This window comes from Pieris napi, chromosome 11, assembly GCF_905475465.1.
Source record: "Pieris napi chromosome 11, ilPieNapi1.2, whole genome shotgun sequence".
Classification (NCBI taxonomy): Eukaryota; Metazoa; Arthropoda; class Insecta; order Lepidoptera; family Pieridae; genus Pieris; species Pieris napi.
Window position 1 is genome coordinate 9758655 of NC_062244.1, and position 20417 is coordinate 9779071.

The 20417-nt window shown below is 36.7% G+C and overlaps 2 protein-coding genes across 2 annotated transcripts; both read right to left on the minus strand.

Moving 5' to 3' along the window:
- Positions 1 to 731: 731 nt before the first annotated feature.
- On the minus strand, positions 732 to 1870 carry LOC125053638 (KRR1 small subunit processome component homolog). Its single transcript, XM_047655088.1, has one exon. It carries the CDS (start codon positions 1770 to 1772, stop codon positions 750 to 752), a length of 1023 nt encoding a protein of 340 aa, XP_047511044.1. The 5' UTR covers positions 1773 to 1870; the 3' UTR covers positions 732 to 749.
- A 7027-nt stretch (positions 1871 to 8897) lies between these two features.
- LOC125053635 (serine--tRNA ligase, mitochondrial) lies at positions 8898 to 10702 on the minus strand. The gene is made up of 4 exons (XM_047655083.1): positions 9944 to 10702; positions 9609 to 9796; positions 9370 to 9537; positions 8898 to 9221 (listed from the first exon to the last, which is right to left on the minus strand). Exons 1-4 carry the CDS (start codon positions 10535 to 10537, stop codon positions 8906 to 8908), a joined length of 1266 nt encoding a protein of 421 aa, XP_047511039.1. The 5' UTR covers positions 10538 to 10702; the 3' UTR covers positions 8898 to 8905.
- Between the last annotated feature and the right edge of the window lie 9715 nt (positions 10703 to 20417).

A 20417-nucleotide genomic window follows, 5' to 3' on the forward strand; every position in this document is an offset into this window, starting at 1 on the left:
GGCCAGAAACAGATTGCTTTCTACACAACACGCCATGGAAAGGAGCATGCTAAGGCTAAGGAGGTTACATAAAGTTAGCAACAAAACCATTAGGGAAAGGACGAATGTTACAGACGTTCTCAAACATGCTCTAAAAATGAAATGGCGATGGGCAGGACATGTAGCCAGGGTCCCAGACCAAAGATGGACTCTCAAAATTACAAAATGGAGAGGCCCCCCAGGGAACAGACATCGGGGCAGACCAAAAATGAGATGGATGGATGACATTGCCAAAGTGGCAGGCACAAACTGGCTAGAGAAAGCAAGGGATAGACAGGTTTGGAATGGGATGGAGGAGGCATATACCCGGATGGGGTCAAGGCTTCAATAACTTATACTAACATAGTTTAAGAAATATACTAACTCAAATTAGGTTGTAAACAAAACAAATTGTAAGTCTTGAATAAATATGCTTTATTATTATTATTATATTATTATGTACTAATTTTGTAAATGACAGTTCAATATAACTATTTTTATGGCTGAGTGGTACATCAACATGATAAACACACATCATTATTACAAAAACATGCCATTGAGACTTTAGTCCTTCTTACGAGTATCATTGTTTGTCCAGTGAATTTATTGTAAATGTGTTGAAATAAAAAATATTCTTAAGAAAAGAAATTTTGAATTTATTTGCAAAAACGCCTTAATAAATTATTCTTATGTGTATAATAAAAACACAAGGATCAAAATTATTAGTTTGTTTATTTATTTTTAGTATGTTTTGCAGCTTTTTTCATTTTTGCCTTAAATGCACTAATATTAACAGTAGGTTCAGTTGATGCATTGTTTTCATATTTCTTTTCCTCTGGAGGAATAAAATCTTTCTTTCTTGCTTCTTCTTTGGCCTTCTTTGCTTCTTGTTGTTTTTCCTCTTTTTCATGTTTTCGTTTTGCTTTTTTCTGGTCATCTTTGAGGAAGTATTCACCAGTTGCCAATTCTTTATCAATTTTACTTTCTGGTTGCTGGGGTGGAAATGGAGTGTAAGGTTTTTTGTTGATTTTCTTTTTAGGTTGTTTTCTTGGAACATTTTTACTTTTAAAATTAGGTAAAAATCTGTCCCAACTTTCATTTTTTAATCTTGAATCTTTCATCAACTCACGCTTAATCATAAGACTTTTAATATTGTACATAGGGTGTATATTTTTCATGGTATCTTCAACAATTCTTCTCACTTGTACTAAACCTTTATATGGGCCTACAGCAGATACAGTGTTACCTTGAACTAATACATAACATTCAGTCAATAGTTCTATTGATTTTAATGTTACTCCATTAGGACCAATCAATCTTTGTCGCCTTTTAAGGAAGGTCTCCTTTTTGCTAACAAATGAGTTAATTTTAATAATGTCGCAACCTATTTCATCTTCTAAAACTCGGACAGCTTGCTCAAAAGGAACACTTCTAGATAGTAACTTCATGAAATCTCGTGCTTTTATAATAATATAAGGATCCCACGTTTTCCTCGTAGTTTTAACAGTTAGACTACCTTCAATCAGGTCTAATTCGGCAACAATGTTATGGTTATTCAATACTTTTTGTACTAAAGGCCAGCATTCTTTAAGATATTGTTCGCGATACTTAGGGAATAAAGTTGCAAATTTACTTTCCTCCAGGAGCCCATGTGGATTATCTTCAGGTTTAAATTTTGGTATTTTCATTGACCAAGCATTTTCTACCGGTCCCTTTTGTGTCTCTTCGTCAGAATCGTTATTTTCCATTGTCATTTATTTAATATCAATACGAATGTGGTTATTATAATATGAGTTGGTTATAAGAAATTTTGGCTACAGCCTACAACCTACAACATAATTACATAAATAGTAAATACAAAAGACATTGACAAATATACAAATATGTCGAAATATAATTGACAACAAATACTAGCCTACAGATGAGAAAAGGTACTAGCTAGTTGCTTAACTCAGTCTGTGCAATTTGTTATAATTAAAACATTTTCATTAAAAAACAATAGCAATTGTGCGTTTTCCAATTACAGCACTAGAGCGCATTATGCGGCATAATGCTCAACGTTGAATGTTCCAACTACAGCAACGCTTCGCACAATTGAGCACTCTCAAAACTAATGCTCTCGCGTGCTTCTCGCAATCAATACCAACACAGTGAGTAGTGACAGAAAATAGACCAGTGTTTTTCTTTAAGTTGGAGTTTATCGAAATTTTCGTTTAAGTAAATATTATTTATTGTTGAAAAATTTGTAAGGCTTTCGTTTCGTCGTAGATTTTGAAAATAATTAGTTATTTCAAACTGCAAAAAAAAAAATATAAGTTTGGATGAAGGTATAAAATATAAATAGTTATTTTTTTATATTCCACATTTAAAATATGAATAAAATTTTATTTTAAAATTCGGATCTGTAAACAAATTTATTTTACAGGTTTACTTTTGTAAACATTGCAATGGATTTGAAAAAGTATATATTTTTTTTAGAAATCATTTAAAAAAATTACTCAAAACGTACTTAAATGATGTAAACTTCTTACATGAAACTAAATATTTTACTGTTAAATTAGCTTTTTAAAACCTTTTATTCTTTTAAGGTTTTCTCTTATTTCAGTAAAAAAATGTTAATGAAATAATTTGATTATTAAAATAAGCGTAAAAAGTTTTTAACCAATTTTTATATTTTTACGGTGACATATACATTAATGAGGTTGCTAACTCTATTCAGAACATTTTTTTTCAACACTGACTTAGCGCATTCTGCTGATGCATTTGAAAACTAATTCACGTTCCAATTAAGCTTCAGCATTATGCGGCATTGTGCGGCACTGAGTCGCATTATGCTCTGTAATTGGAAAACGCACATTATTAGCATTATATATTTATGCCTTCGTAACGTCAAAGTTGAAAGAAATAAATTATAATCATAATACTATTTGTATTTGTTACAATACCATAAGTAATATATTGTAGAAATCTTACTTCTTTTTTTTTTTTTTTTTTTTTAAATATTGGCCCGCACGGTTTGTGCATTGTGGCTCAGGGTCAAAAACAGGGAAACGGGTAAAAACATAAAATTATCGTCTGGAAAGGAATTTAGGAATAGAAAATAATGAATCTATAAAATAAAAGATCAATTCTTATAAATCTACATAAAAAAGGAGTGTAAGAAAACATATTTACATATATTTACGTTCATATTGTCTAAATTTTTATATTATTACTTAAGATAAAATCTGCTAAAAGTTTATAAACATGTGGGTCCAATGTTGAAAGTAAACATGATATGGATGAAGGGAAAGGAATTGGAAGGGAAATGAGACCTTCGAGAAGAGCCGACCGGTCGCGTCGAGGACAAACAAATATGATGTGATTTAAATCACCTACATCATATCCGCAATCGCACGTAGGGCTCTCATTAATATTTAACTTAGTAAGATGAGCTGGGGTGCAGACGTGTCCCAGTCGCATACGAGACAGTACTGTTGTAACTTTTTTACCGAATCTCAGTCTCCAAAACCAGGGCTTACTGGGTATAGAAGGTTGAATAGTACGATAATGGCGACCTTTTGAACTATCTTGAGACCAGGATTCAGTCCAGGAATTCCTGAGATAAATCCCTGAAAAAGACATCAAGTCATGCGCATAGTTTCTAAAAATGTCTACATCTCCACTCTCCACCGCCTCATTGGCTAAACGATCGGCTTTCTCGTTTCCAGATATTCCACAGTGACCAGGAACCCATGCAAACGATACGGAATAGTTTTCTTTTATACATTTTAATAGCAGGTTTCTAATTTCGGAAATGACAGGGAATTGATAATGTGATCCAAATGGGAACCGGGCTAAGGCATTCAAAGAACTTAGTGAATCTGTAAAAATTACAGTTTTTTGAAGTTTTAGTAGAAGGATGTATTCTATGGCTTTAACAAGGCCAATACATTCGCCAGTGAACACGGAGGATTCAGGAGGGAGTTTAGTTTTTTGAACAATATTGTAATTAGAGTGCAGTACACCAACACCTACACAGCTATCTTTGGAATGCTTAGATGCATCTGTAAATATTCGATGCCATTGTGGCCACTTGGTATCAACAATATAGTTAAATGTTAACTTTTGGTTTTGTTCAATTTTCACAAGACCTGTGCTAGTATGTATATCAGGAGAGATTACAAGGGAATCATAACTATATTTAAACAATGGATTAGAAGTCGCTTGGTGAGTAGGAGCCTCAAAATAAGTAAATCTTCTGTAACTTTCAACCAAACATGGTGGGCGTTTGTTTTTCCAATAACTACAATTGGGGATTAAAGATGCCAGGCAAGTCAGTTTAGGTGTTAGGATATGGTTACTGAATTGGATACAACGGAATAGGAATTTATCAGACAGAAATTGCCGTCGTAAGCTTAATGGAGGCTCTACACACTCGACTCTCATACAGTTGATTGGACTTGACTTCATAGCTCCTAGGACTATTCTCATTGCTTTAGCCTGAATACTATCCATTTTTTTAAAACCAGAAATATTTCCTGGTTCCAACAGAAAATTACCGTAATCCATTACACTTCTGATTATGGCGTTGTAAATCAGTTTTAAGGAGTGTGAATGCGCTCCCCACCAGATGCCCGATAAGCATCTAAGAATATTCAAATTACGTTCACATCTTGCAGTTACATATTCACAATGGGGTACACCGGTAAGCTTGGAATCTAGAATTACTCCTAAGAATTTGACGTCATTAGTTGAGGGAATCAAAACACTATTGAACTTTACATGGACCGGGGGAGGCCTACGCATTCTGGAAAACAACACAACCCTACTCTTGGATACAGATAAGTCTAAACCATTCGAATTAAGCCATGATTTTAAAAATGAAAGGGAAGATGTTAGAGCTTGGCAATTATTTTCAATCGATTTTCCCGATTTGTATATAAGAAGATCGTCTGCATATTGTAATACGTTTGCTGATGCCTGCAATGATGTTTCTAAATCATATGTGTAGATGTTGTAGAGCAAAGGACTGAGCACAGAACCCTGTGGTAATCCTTTCCACACAGTCCGCGATAGTTTGACATCTTCGATAAATAAATTAATGTATCTTTCTCTGAGCATATTGATAATAAAGTTTGACAGAATCGGTGGTACATCTAAGTAAAGCAATTTTCCCCTAAGAACCGATATAAGAACATTGTCATAAGCTGAGCTTATATCTAAGAAAGTAGCTACTATCGACTCGTTGTTTGAAAAAGCTAATCTTATGTCCGTAGTGAATATACCTAAGCTATCCATTGTGCTTCTACTTTTCCTAAAACCGAATTGTGACGTTGCTAATAAATTTTTACTCTCTAAAAACCATTCTAAACGGATTTTAACTAGGTGTTCTGCTGTTTTCATTAAAACAGAAGAAAGGACAATAGGTCTGTAAGAAGAAGGATCATCGGCTGGTTTATTGTCTTTTAAAATAGGAATAATAGATTGAGTGATCCAAGACTTGGGAATGCACCCAGAAATCATAATAGAATTTATAATATTTAAGTACAGCATCAGCACACGGTCCGAAAGGTTTTTCAAAAAAGAATATGGAATCCCATCTTCTCCTGGAGTAGAATCTTTTACGTTATTGAGTACACCTTTAAGTTCGATCAAAGAGAATGGAGCGTTTAATCCAGTTTGGTCATCGGAAATGTAAGCAGGAATAGATAATGGAGGAAATGCCTCTTCCGGTACAGAAGGGGGTGCAAGATGATCCATGAACTGATCAGCTAGGGTTAGCGGTAATTTAGAAGAGGGAGAATTATTATATGCAGATCTAAATCTACGAATATTACGCCAGACCTCTGACGGGCTGACGTCTGGGCTAATGGAGGCACAAAATGATTGCCAACCATCATATCTCTTTTTCTTAAACAATTTTTTAGCACTACGGGCAGATTCTAAATATAACTCGAAATTTTCTTCTGACATCTCCTCACAGTAATTTTTTTCAGCCTGTTTTCTTGTTTTTATTGCAGCTGTACATTCATGATCCCACCAGGGAGGCGAAGGAATTTGCGATCGGAACTTAGTTTTAGTGCAAAAAGATTCATCGGCAGCTTCAATCAAAACCTGAGAAAGAATTTCGGCAGAGATCTGATCACCTTCTTGAGAATAAATACTAGTTTTCTGCTCTACTCGTTGGTTGAATAATTCCCAATCAGCGTTGTTTAATCTGTATTTAAAACGAGGAGAGCGAGTGGTTTTGGTAGGTTTGTGTGAAGGAAAAGTAATTACAAGTGGAAAGTGGTCACTACCATACGAAGATGCAAGAGGGTGCCAGTCCAAAGTTGAAGCTAAATCAGGTGAACATAAAGATAGATCAGGCGCACTTGCACCTTCACTTGGACCAGTAACACGGGTTGGCAGCCCAGTGTTTAAAATACAGATACAATGAGAATCTATAATATCTAATAATTGATCTCCATAATAGTTGGAAGAAGTGCTTCCCCAGGATTGATGTTGGCAATTAAAATCACCTAGGACTAAGAATGGCCTTGGAAGGATGGAAAACAGTTGGTTAAGATGAGAAAAAATGTTTACATTAGGACGAGAAAAATAAATAGACACTATACAAATTTTATTTACAATAGCAGCAATGACTGATAAGTCATCTCCGAATGAGGGAAGTGGAAATAAGGAATAGGGGAGATTATTTTTAATGACTATGGCAACACCGCCATAGCCGTCAGGTCTGTCCTGTCGGAGAATAACATAACCTGGAATTCGAAAAGTCAATTCCGGGCGAAGCCATGTTTCCGACAGAGTTGAGACAAATGGTTCAAATTTATTATGCAAATGGATTAAATCATTTTTATTGCAGATAGCGCTTCTGCAATTCCACTGGATTATTTGTTCGCGTTCGTGGCGCATAAGAGGATTTTAATTGAGTTAAGGAAGCAATCATTTGGCGGCGTTGTTCGGTTACGTTGTTGTCAGAGTTAGAATTAGATTTAATTTCAGTCAAAAGTTGGATTAAATCAGAGATTATGTCATTATTGTTAACGTTACTGTTTATTAAAGCGACCCCGTTAGAAGGAGCTGGAGCGTCGTAGTCCTTTATCAAATTTAAGTGTTCTGTTTTGTTATACCCCAGTCGTTTTAGTTTGGGGGATGTTGGTTTAGCAAATATTGTTTTCTTATAAGATCTACTATACGACGGAATCGAGGGAGAGGAAGGCGATATATGTGGGACAGGAGAATTAGGAGTATTCTGGATGTTTGAAAACTTAACTATATCAGCAAAAGATTTAGAAACTGGATCATACACTTTATTTGCTTCTGCATAAGATACACATCTCTGAGCCATATACAATTTAATTTTAGTCTGCCGTTCATATTCTGGACACTTTCTGTTTGTAGCAAAGTGTAGACCAGAACATAGGCAGCAAGTCGCGGCATCATCTTGTATGTTGCATGTGTCCCCAGTATGGCCTTGGCCACACTTGTAACAGCGGGGCCGAGAGTTACAATTAGACTTAGTATGACCAAATCGGCAACAAGAATAGCACTGAATAGTGGGGTATGCGTAAAGTTCCACGGGCAGGGCATTGTAGCAGACAAATACATGTTTAGGAAGGGTTTGACCATCGAAAGTTATTACAATAGTCTGTGATGGCTTCCACTCAGGAGGGCTGCTGTTACGTACTTTATAATTAAGTCGTCTAATTTTTATAATTCCTCCGCTGCCTACAGGCAGAGAGATGTTGTCTAATATCTCTTCGGGAGACCATTCCGCGGGAACGCCTCGCACCAGGCCCATTCGGGTCACATTAAATGAGGGAATAAAAGCTTTGTAATTATTTCTTGCCAGGCAAGGGTTATTAATAAATTCGTTTGCACATTTGTGGTCAGAGAATGATAGGGAAATTCTGTTTCTGCCTATCCTTTTGATGCTACCATTAATTATGTTTTTAAAAGAATTTTTCTTGAGGAAATAACCAAATTGAACGGGGTGAAGGGAGGGGATGTCCGTATCTGAAGAAACTTTTTGCGCATGAACTACGAATGGCCCTATGTCATAGGCCTCATAAGACGTTCGGCCTGTAGGATTTTTTATGGACTGAGAAACGTCTGATGGAGGTGATGGGTGCTGTTGGGTATTAACAGTTGCTGTATCTACACGGTCTACTTTGTTCTGAAAACTATCTAGAGCATTAGCGTTCTTAAGCCCAGTACTTATTGAGGGAATTTCAATTTCCGGTATTTGGCACGAGCAATCAGTGTCCTTTTGTTTGTTCCGACGCGTCGGATCGAATCTTTTTTTCCTTTTGTTGCAGTGTTTGCAAATTTTACCTACTCGCATTCTTTTTCGGTCATTCCGTTGATCCACATCTGTATCTACACTGGACTCGTCCAGTTTAGAAAATCTATTTTCTATTATAATATTACAAGCTACCTCGGGGGGCGAGCCCCCGGTATCCGGGGGCTCGTCCATTTTTTCGCCTGACTCCAGGCCTTGAGGAAAAAGTATACAAACTTACCAGATACTGTAGAATATATACACAAATGAATAAACAAAACTATTAAATTAAACTACTACATACAAATATATACAAACTGATCTTTTATACAAGTTAAATTAAATTTAAAAATTTCACAAGAAAAAACACTCCCGCCACGACCAACGTTTCCCGCGCTTTTTTTCTATCTCCATCTTACTTCTTTATTATTAAGAAAGTTTGTAATAAAATGTAGCTTTATAATATACGTGCGACATGTACGAGATCCGTCTACAGGATTAGTGCGTTCATCGGTTATTTGCTAAAAACCCAATTTTTATGTATATTTATAAGGTGCTACTCTTATTTGTAGTTATTATTGGATATTAGGATAAAAGAAGAAAAGATAAAATCTGAAATTTTTAGTTCTTTATTTTTAAAAGTTTCAGCTTAGGAACTGCAACATTTTTTCCAATATACTTCTTACCGTTTATAAAAGGCTGCAAAATCTCAGGTATTAGTATTTTGCCCTTTGGATGCTGATGTGTTTCAACTAGAGAAATGAGCATTCTAGGTACAGCACATGCTGTCCCATTTAATGTATGCACATGCTTAGTGGTTATACCATCCATATATTTAATATTAAGACGTCTGGCTTGATAGTCTGTACAATTACTGCAACTAGATATCTCTCCATAGTTATTTCTCCCTGGCATCCAAGCTTCAATGTCATATTTCCTAAAAAAATTTTTTTTTTTACAATATTCTTTTCATCATCCTACTTAATTAAGATCCCAGTCATGCATTGACAATTAAGTTCTTTAATTTTTCATGTATAAATAAATCAAAATCATAGAGGTGTGAAACTAAAACAAATAATACAAACCGAAATGCTGGTGCACCTAATTCATGTGGTGGCATGTCCAAAACTCTCATATGTATCCCTAAAGGAGAGAATAATTCCTCTTGTGTCTTTCTTATGTATTCCAAAGTATCATCTGAATCTTCTTGTTTTGAAACAACAAACATCTCTACTTTAGTAAATTGGTGTACTCTATAAAAGAATATTTCAAAAACTGTTAACGCTTGAAGCAAAAATCTGTGAAGAAATGTGAAAAATACTACCTATATGTTCCTCTTTCTTCAATTGTATTAGAAGTTTCAGCTCTATAGCATCTACTCACCGATGCTAATTTTAAAGGTAATTTTTTACTGTCATGTTGTGTATTACTCAACATGCCAGCTAGTGACATTTCAGCAGTACCAGATAAGTGTAAGTCAGCGCCATGAAGAACAGGATCTAGTGAATAGATCTGTAACAGATTATAAAAAATAAGATTAAAATACAAAGGATAGGCATGATCATAACATTTATGACTTTCTCAATAACAGTAACTTAATAATTTAACTACATGACATTTTATGAAATTTTAAATATAAAGTAGGAAATAAGCTGTTACCTGAGTACGGTCACCATTGACTGCCATACCGCAACTTTGAATTATATTCCTTGATAATACATCAGGTACTGACACCAGATTAAAACCCTTTTTAAGTAAATATGACACAGTATATTTTAATAATGCCTCTTCATACTCTGCTAATTCACCAAAATAATAGTAACTTTTGTTATCGCATGTGTAACCAAGCTTATCTGTTCTCATTAAATTTAATAATTGTGTTATTTCACTGAATTCAAGAGGCTTGTAGGATCCAAAATCTTTTTTAAGATTAATAGTGTTAATGGTACGAGGATGTTCCTTGTAATCTCGAACATCAGGGTGGGTTATGTTAGGCAATTTAACTAGTTCAGTGTAAAAATTCTCCTTTATACTTTCATACATACTATCACGCCTTGAAAGTGATTTAAACTTTTCATACAATTCATGAACTCTGTTTATGTCACCGACACCCTTTCTTATTTCAATGTTGTGTTTTATTTCCGATAAATTTTGTCTGTGACAATAATATTCGACGTCTATTTCAGGATAACATGTTGAAAATAATTTTTTACCAATATTACAATGTATTCTTCTTATGAAAGGTGACAGCATCTCTATTGCTAAGATTTTTATTTTACAAACAACCGAGTATCGACGGGCGACAACGTATTAGTTATTACTTAAGTCTGCTGTCTGACCCACATATGACATAACTTTATCCTATTACTTATAATATTTAAAATACGTCTTTAAGTCGCACTCCGTTCGTAATCACTAATCATGAAATCAATGATTTATGAGAGAACAGGGGGTCTAGCCATATTGGTGTCGAAAAGTATTCTACATACACTTATGGGATGTTCTATCTTATAATAAATCATAACCCATATTTAACTTTGTTCATTGGTTTATTCTTCACAAGAGTCATTAATTTATATTCTTATAGAAAAACCCATGGAAAAAATATACATATCTCACTCCTCTGAAGTCTGTCTTGAGTGACATTAGTTTTTCTTCTTTTTATTAACCGCCGGTATTTGTGTTGCCACATACATCAAAATATGAAAGAAAGTACTACACAAACGCTACACCACCCCCCTACGGAGACAGAAAAACTAAGGCGAAAAATTGTAGTATATAACAATAAAATAAAAAAAAAAACTTAAAATATTTGACATTACAAAGAAAAACTTAATATTTACAAATCTAACCTAGTCTTAAATCTAACCTTTCTGCCTGACCTGGTAACAACAGGATTAGGGGCAGAAACGGGAGGAATATTTTCCACAGTAGGCGAGAGTAATGACGGCAACGCAGGACCAGCGGGTACAAAGCTAGGTGTGCGAGCTGAAGGAAAAACAAACTGCTCGACGAACGCTGGTTTAACGCGATCCACACTTACAGTTACGTCCTTCCCCTTTAAATCGATGTTCAGGGTTTTACCATCAATGGCGTGCTTTAAAACTTTATATGGACCCGTGTATGGTGGCTGCAGAGGACGTCTGACGGTGTCGTCACGCAAAAATATGTGCGTCGCCCCAGGTAGCTCTTTAAATACGAAGGGCCGTTTGGTGCCATGTCGCGATGCCGGTGTCGGTTGTACTTCAGCCATTTTCCGTCGAAGTCGTACAACGAAATCAGCTGGGTTTTCCATTGCTGGAGTTGGCTTGTCATCTAGTACGAGGAGTTGTCCTGGTAGACGTAATGGCTCTCCATATGTCATTTCTGCAACTGAGCAGTTCAGGTCTTCCTTTAGGGCCGACCGCATACCCAGCAATACCAATGGCAACGCTCTAGTCCACGTATCATCGTGGCATGTTAGGGCGGCTTTAAGTTGCCGGTGAACTCGTTCAATCATGCCGTTTGCGCAAGGATGGTAAGCTGTGGTTCTTTTACGCCTTGTGGCAAACCTAAGCATCAGACGATGGAAAAGATCCGACTCGAACTGCGTGCCCTGGTCGGTTGTCAGAACAGCTGGGACACCAAAGCGTGGAATCCATTCACGGGTGAACGTTTCAGCTACTTCCTCAGCGGTGATAGATTGCATAGGCCAAGCTTCAGGCCACCTGGTCACTCTATCTATAGCTGTGAGGAGGTAACGGTACCCGTTACTGAATGGGAGAGGGCCAACGATGTCAATATGAACATGTAAAAATCGTCCCGATGGCAACTTAAACTCTCCTGTCGGCGCCGATACGTGTCGCGTAATTTTACTGCGCTGACAAGCCAGACATGAACGAGTCCACTCTCTGCAGTCCTATCTAACTGATGGCCATACGTAACGATCGGTAACTAGCCTAGTCGTTGCTCTAACGCCGGCATGACTCAAATGGTGAAACTTGTCAAAAACCGCACGGCGAAAAGAAGGTGTTAAATAGGGACGCGTTTTTCCAGTTGAGACGTCACAAATAATAGAAATAGCTGTTCCAGGAATATTAATTTTAGAAAGTTGAAGACCTGAGTCAGTTGAACCTAAGATGGTAGAGAGCTCTGGATCAGACTCTTGGGACTTTAAAAGAGCTTCAAAATCTTGTTCCATTGATATTGCCTCTATGCGCGACATAGCGTCAGCTACCACATTTTCTTTACCAATTACGTGTCTAATATCGGTCGTAAATTGCGAAATAAATGAAAGCTGGTTGAGCTGTGCGGGAGCCAATTTCTCTCGACGCTGTACGAAAGCGTACAGCAATGGTTTGTGGTCTGTAAAAATGGTTGCATGTTGCACCTCGAGAATGTGACGGAAATGCTGTACACTTTCGTACACCGCCAGAAGTTCGCGATGGTAGGCAGGCCACTGCGACTGATTGGGAGTCAGTTTCTTGCTGAAAAATGACAGAGGGCACCATTGTCCATTGATCAACTGCTGTAAACAGGCGCCGATGTGCATGCTAGAAGCATCTGTAAAAAGACCCAAAGGTGCATCATTTACTGGATGTGTAAGTAGCGTGGCGTCTGATAAACTTTTCTTGCAGTCTTCGAAAACTCTCAACAGCTCGGGCGTCCATGGATACGGTTTAGAGCCTTTGCCATTGATCTCGACTAAAGCGTCTACTAACTGCGCTTGAAACTTGGCGGCATGAGGGATGAAACGGCGATAAAAATTAATCATACCGAGAAAACGCCTCACGCCTTGCACGGTGTCAGGAGGGGGAAAATCTAATAGCTTTTGAACGCGGTCCAGAGGAGGCCGCGTACCATTAGCGTTAATGAGATATCCGAGAAATACAACCTCGCTGGCACCAAGAATGCACTTAGATGGATTGATCACCACCCCGTAATCTTGTAGGCGCTTAAAAAGGACGCGCAGATGCTCTCTGTGGCTGCTCTCGTCCACTGAAAAAACAAGCACGTCATCGATATAAGGAAAGCAGAAATCGAGACCCCGCGTGACCTCGTCGATAAAACGCTGGAAGGTTTGGCCAGCATTGCGCAGCCCAAAGGTCATGAAAGGAAACTCGAAGAGGCCAAACGGGGTAACGATGGCGGTCTTCGCGATATCTTCTTCAAAAACGGGAATTTGATGGTACGCTTTCACTAAGTCAATAGTGCTGAAAATAGTAGCTCCAGCGAGGCTGCAGGCGAAATCATTGATATGACGAACGGGATATCTATCTGGTATGGTCCTAGCGTTTAATGCGCGATAATCGCCACAAGGACGCCATGTGTTGTCTTTTTTGGGTGTCATGTGCAATGGTGACGACCAAGCGCTTTTAGAGGGTCTTGCTGTGCCGCATTGAACCATGTCTTCAAATTCTTTTTTGGCAGCAGTAAGTTTTTGAGGTGCCAGGCGACGGGGACGACACGACACAGGAGGACCATCAATAGTTTTAATATAATGCACGGTGTTGTGCTTGATGATTCTAGGTAGACCAGGTGGACGCGTGACATCAGGGAACTCAGTAAGTATGTGTGTTAAACTAGAGTTATTAGAAATAACGGTCTTGACACTGGATTGACTGGAGGATGCAATGGAAGTGGGGATAGATAACCCAGTGCTACCATCTAAGAGACATTTGCTTCGGCAGTCCGGTAATAAATTATAATGACTTAAAAAATCGGAGCCGATAATCGGTGTGTCAACATCCGCAATAACAAAATTCCAGTGGTAATCCCTGCGTAAACCTAGGTTAAGATGCAAAGATATGTTGCCATAGGTTTTAATAGAACTCCCATTCGCAGCGCTTAGATCAAAATCTGCAGAAGCACGACGGTTTTTTGAAAGACGCTTAGGAAAACAACAGAGATCCGAGCCAGTATCCACTAGATACTGGAGTTTCGAATGTTTATCTGTAACAAAAATACGGCGGCTTTGATGAGAACAATCAGTCGCCGCGTCTACTGACTGTGTTTCCTGTTTTCCGACGGCGAGGTGTCGGGTTGCCAGTTGCAGGGTTTGGTACATTTGGTTGCCCTGCTATTGAACCTTCTATGGTACCAACACATATCTGGATTTCTAGGTGAGGCACCGCGAGAACGCTGTCTAGATATTGATTTGCTGCGTGAGCGACCGCGAGGATACGAGTTGGTAAGAGATGCAACTTGCTTGCTTAAATCTTCCACTGTCTTTACTAAAGAATCCAGTACCGATGGTACAGGCGCTGGCATCGCACAGGAGTACACCTGGTGGCTGGGTCCTGATATCTCTGTGATCTTGTCTGCTAGGTCTGCTATTTTGTCCAGACTCAGTTCAGTTTGCGAAGCTAAAATAGCCTGAATATTTTGAGGAAGACGGCGCATCCAAAGCTGGCGCAAAATATTTTCATCTGTAAGGGTGTTACCCGCTAACGAACGCAGATGACGCAGAAACTGCGATGGTCGCCTGTCTCCAAGCTCCTCTACACTAATAAGCTGGCGTACCCGCTGTTCCTCTGACATTGAAAGACGCCGTACTAACTCATCTTTTACCTTTTTATACCGTTGGCCTATGGGTGGGGGTCTGGTAATGATATCCTCAATCTCCCCAGCTAACTTTTCGTCTAATCTACTTATTACATAATTATATTTGGTATTATCACCAACAATACCCGCTATATCAAACTGAGCTTCTACCTGCCCAAACCATACTGCTGGTTTGTCAGGCCAGAAAGGTGGTAACTTGACAGTTACCTTGCACACCGCTTGCTCTTCAGACTTGAGTGTTGATTCTGATGTAGATCCAATATCAGTCAGTTTCTGCTGTAGAGCTGCATTCTCCAGTGTCAGCTGTTGTAATCGCTGTTCTAATTCCCTATCAGCCATTATACCACACGATCAAGCAAGATGAAATAATAAAAAAAATTTGTAGCTGTGAGAGAGGTGCAGTGGCAGATCACACGGTTAGTATACAGGTAAGCTAAACAGTAAACATATAAGTTGTCATATCAAATAGATATAAATATAACAAATAACAATATATGCACAATAATATAGTTGAAGCGTTTTGTAAATGCGACAAATGACTCGTGAAAGAAAAAACCATCCAGACGATCGCGCTGCTGGAGCACCTGGCCCTGGAGCGACACGATTGGGGGCCGCACCTCGTCGTTGCGCCCTCGTCGCTCGTTCTCAACTGGGAGTGCGAGTCCAAAAAGTGGTCACGTCACGTCGGAAACTTCACATCACGTCGGAAACTTCATATCACGTCGGGGTCACCAATTATGGGATGTTCTATCTTATAATAAATCATAACCCATATTTAACTTTGTTCATTGGTTTATTCTTCACAAGAGTCATTAATTTATATTCTTATAGAAAAACCCATGGAAAAAATATACATATCTCACTCCTCTGAAGTCTGTCTTGAGTGACATTAGTTTTTCTTCTTTTTATTAACCGCCGGTATTTGTGTTGCCACATACATCAAAATATGAAAGAAAGTACTACACAAACGCTACACACTACCGCTTTTGCGTAATTGTACTGTCGAAAACGCTTCGTTCGTAGCCAAGAGGCATGTCGATACATTACCGCAAAGTCGACAGCGTACATGCGAGCTGCTGTTCGTAGCACCTTATTCCGTCATATTGTCTCTGGATTAAATGTATTCCTAATGTCACTTTTATAAACAAATAAAAGTTAAAACTTTACAATATTATTGTAAATTTGCAATTGGAAGCTGCAAAAGGGACATTAGAATGTCAGCAAGGTCGGAACAATTTTCGATTTAAGTGGAATTTACGGAAGGTGCAAAGTAAATATATGAATTTAATTGCATGTTTAAATTAATTATGGTTTGTTTCATGTTTTGTCGGAAATTTAAGGCTACAAATAAATACAATATTTTGAAATTGCATAATCGCGATATATAATAATTAGTAGTACTCATACTTTGATATTTTTAGGATTTGACCTCACAACTAATCTGCAAAATGAAGAAGCAACATATTTTGTTACCGGTTAGAAGAAACAATAGAAATAGTACTGTGGATTGATAAATAAAGAGTGAAAATAAGGTTGACTAGAAGTTGATAAAGTCCAAAGAATTAAAAAACAATAGAAAAAAAACGTAGACTAGTGTGATCACTGAAATTAGAGTTTAAATCAAACTTTTATATAAGTGTAGATTTTATTAGTGATTTGCTACTAGTTGGAATTATCTCTGTTTATGTCCAACAAACAATTTCAGTTTAAGTTGGAGTCATAAAGGTTGATTGTTTATAATAAATTTATACTTTTAGAAAGTGAGAATTGAAAAGCAGCAAGTACTCAATGAAATGAAAAGAGGGATTAATAAAAATTATAAAATAGAAACTTAGTCTGGTATGACATTAAAACCCTTAATGAACCTTTGATTCCATATTGATGTTCCAACATCTCAGATATAAATTTAAGTTTGATGCTGATTTTAAGTTAATATTTATGTCAATTAACTTTTGGTTATATCAGTGATTTGCTACTAGTTAATATGTAAATGCAAAATCTGTTGAAGTAAGAAATGAATAAACATTGTATGTTATGTATTTGTCAGTTGTATTTTTGGCAATTTACCTATGTCTTCTTTAGTAGGAAAAGCCATTAAAGTGGTTCACAATATTAGTTTATTTTACAAGAATATACAGATAATGCATATATGAATGACCCGTACCTACTAATAGTTAGGAATATTAAACAAACAGGTAGCAAAATAAAAATGATTCAGTTATGGTTGGTTTTTATTAAAATAAGGCACCAAATATCTTCCTTAACATAATGCAGTCTGCAATGTTTCATACTCCACTTGTCTTATTTTTTACATTATTCATAAAATGCTTCATTCCCCATTATCAAATTCATTTTCAGGTACATAATATAACACTTAAATTAATTAAAAGATAAGACTTGTCCATTTGTGGTTTTTTATATATTTTTAGTTGTCTTATTAGCTTCTCTTTTTCTGAAAATAAAATATTTTAGTTAGTACTTTGATCAAATAGAAAACTGACAAACTAAACTGTAAGATCAGTCCAAGGTTTGTTCAATAGGTAACTTTAATATTAAAACTCTTTACTTAATTCTAAACTTAAAAATATACTTAATTTGTCACTTTGCTGCTTAATGACAATTAAAGTTTTTAATAACCAAACAATGTCAGTAACTCCCAAGGGACTTGAATTCAAACTTCTCATTCATTAACAATATTATAATAACTTCTCTAGTATATTAACATTTGTAAATAATTAAAGAAAATATCTGCTTACCATTACTTAGTATTGCTCACTAGGTTTTATATTTCCAAAGTTCAAGAAGTATAAATCCACTTTATTTGATTAATTTAAATCAATATTATATCATTAGCTTCTATTATAATTACAATAAAATATATTTAGAACTTCTAATTATGTTCATTAGTGACTGCTTTCTCATCTGAAATATAAATAAAATGTACAATCATTTTACTTTGTGATTACATAATATAAGCAATATTAAATGGTATATGTATTTTTCAAACTAAAGAACAATTTTATAAACTTACATGCAATATAAATATCAATAAAAGATATCCAATATAAACAGGATTTACCTCTACTAATTTGCTGATTTTCTTGATATTTTCATATTTATCTGTGTCTATTATGTTATCCTCGCATTGATGCATAGAAAAACTAAAACTCTTAACTTAAAAATATTCACTCTAGTTTAAATTATTATAATTACACGAGATCGTTAAAAAAAAAAAGATAAATTAAAACCATTTCGTTAAAACGTCCAAAATATGAGATGTTTTTAAAACGGTAGTCATTAAAGATGGCAATAGTTGTACTGAATTATTGCAAACAGCAGCTTTTGAGATCACGCTAAAACATGGCGGAGAAACGCCGTTTTTTCTACACTGCCGAAACATTAATTGGCCGTTGGCTACCGAATAGCGTAAGCGTTAATGTGTGTCTTTTCGTAGCACTCAGTGTTGCCAACTTAATTTTAACGAACCCACCAATTTTGCCGTCGCAACCCACCAGAAAATCACTAAAATCCACATTAACTAATATTATAAATGTAAGTGTGTTTGTTTATTTATCCTTTTTTCACGCCCAAAGGAAAAATAGGATCGATGTGATTTTTATGTCCGCAGATAGGAGGAGGTTAGGCAAGCAACCCGCGAGCACTATTTTTTTGTTTTTACCGCGGGAAACATGTTTTACTGAAGTAAACAGTAGTCTATGGACTATGTCACTCTTTACTTTAGATGGATAGCATACAGCTAGGATATATTTTTTGACAATAAGAGAACAATATTGTATATTGAATTATAAAATTAGTTTATTTTCATTACAAAAAAACTTATAGAAGACATACAAAATCGTTAAAAATCGTCTTCAGCAGAGTCGGATTCCTCTGCACCTTCTGATTTTTAGTACACTTCTTTCGTTCCTATTTTCTGGACTACATAATTTGGCAAGATGTAATTATTGCAACACTTTCCTTCGCGTTTTAAACCTGCGCGGATTGTCATAATAGATGACAGTAGATCTAGCTTCATTCGGTTTCTGTGTTTTGTCTTCACGATATTCATCATGCTGAATAATCGCTCTACTTCAGCATTAGAGTGCGGTAAAACTAATAAAGATATAGCAAACGTGGCTAAATCTTCAAATCGGTTTTCTCCTGCAATGTCTTCGAAATCCAGCACCTCGTACCAAAATTCCAGCCGCTACCAGCTGTACTTTCCACCACTTCCAGCCAGTCCTTTAATTGGGAGTCCCGTAACCAACAATCCCGGAACTTTTGCGTATATTGCGGTTTTGGCATTTTGTTTTAAAAATAAACTAAACATTTGCAAACAAACAAGGTCGCTCCGATGCATAGCATAACCAAAACTACTAAGTATCTGTGTTGTGTATTTCTATTTTTGTGCATGCATACGAAACGAACACATACAAATCTCATTAATTCAAATCAAATTTGACCCATTAGTCATACGAATAAAGTCCATAATCAAAATAATTTAAGAAATTGATAAACTTGTTTCGGGAAATTCCCGAAAATAACGAACGTAATTTTACAGAGTTGCCTACATAATGACACAATATTCCTTTATAAGGTAAACGTTTTCGTCTTTTCCTGTAAAGATATCAATCGTGCTAGTGGTTAAATGTCGTAGCATACCACTGAATGAAACAAACTAAACCACTAGAAAAATCCACTAGACACTAAAACCAAAATTCGCCCGCTAAAACGTATATCTAAACCACCAGATCTAGTGGAATATCCACTAAGTTGGCAACACTGGTAGCACTGTCATGGCGTCGCTTATTGTATCCCGACTCACGCCTTTAGGGCCTAGGCTACCGACTGTCGACACGAGCTGTCATTTTCATACAAATTTAGTTTTCGACTTTCTACATACACTACTGTTAAGCCATCTTGGCTAGACCCCCAGAGAGGCAACAAAGTTGATTTTGACAAATGGCAAATGCCTTGATTGCCTTGTCGGAAAATTTAAATTGGCGGCCGAGACTCAGGGCTGCCACTTGCCAGACGTACGATTTAAGCTATTTATATTGTACGATCTTTTCATTTCAAAATTTCCTTGGTGTACGATTTTTTTGTAGTTGGTACGATCATGCGTTTTTTTCACCTGGCAGCCCTGCGGCCGACAACTGACGTCGAGACATGAGTATGTCGTATGAAGAGTTAAGGTCTGAGACAAGCTAACTTTTCGATAGGCATGATCCACTTACGATAAATTAATTTGTATGGTACCGATATTAGCTGACGCTTTATCAAACTATTTTAATACAAATTTGTTCGACGTTGGTGGGTCACACGGTCACACCTGTCACATAGTGACTTTGTGTCCAGCTTATTTTCTATTTCTATGCGTGTCTTGTTTGAATTCGTGTGTGGTGATATTATTAATCTTGATCGACCACGTGTTTGTATTTCGATCTCACTATAATGTTATATTGCATGGAGCCCTGCGATTCTGTAACTCACACAACGGTTTTCGCATCGGCGGTCGCTCTCAAATCAGTCGTGAAGCAGTCATTTTATGATTTGGCATTCTGAAAAGGTGGGAGCTTGTAGTTTATTG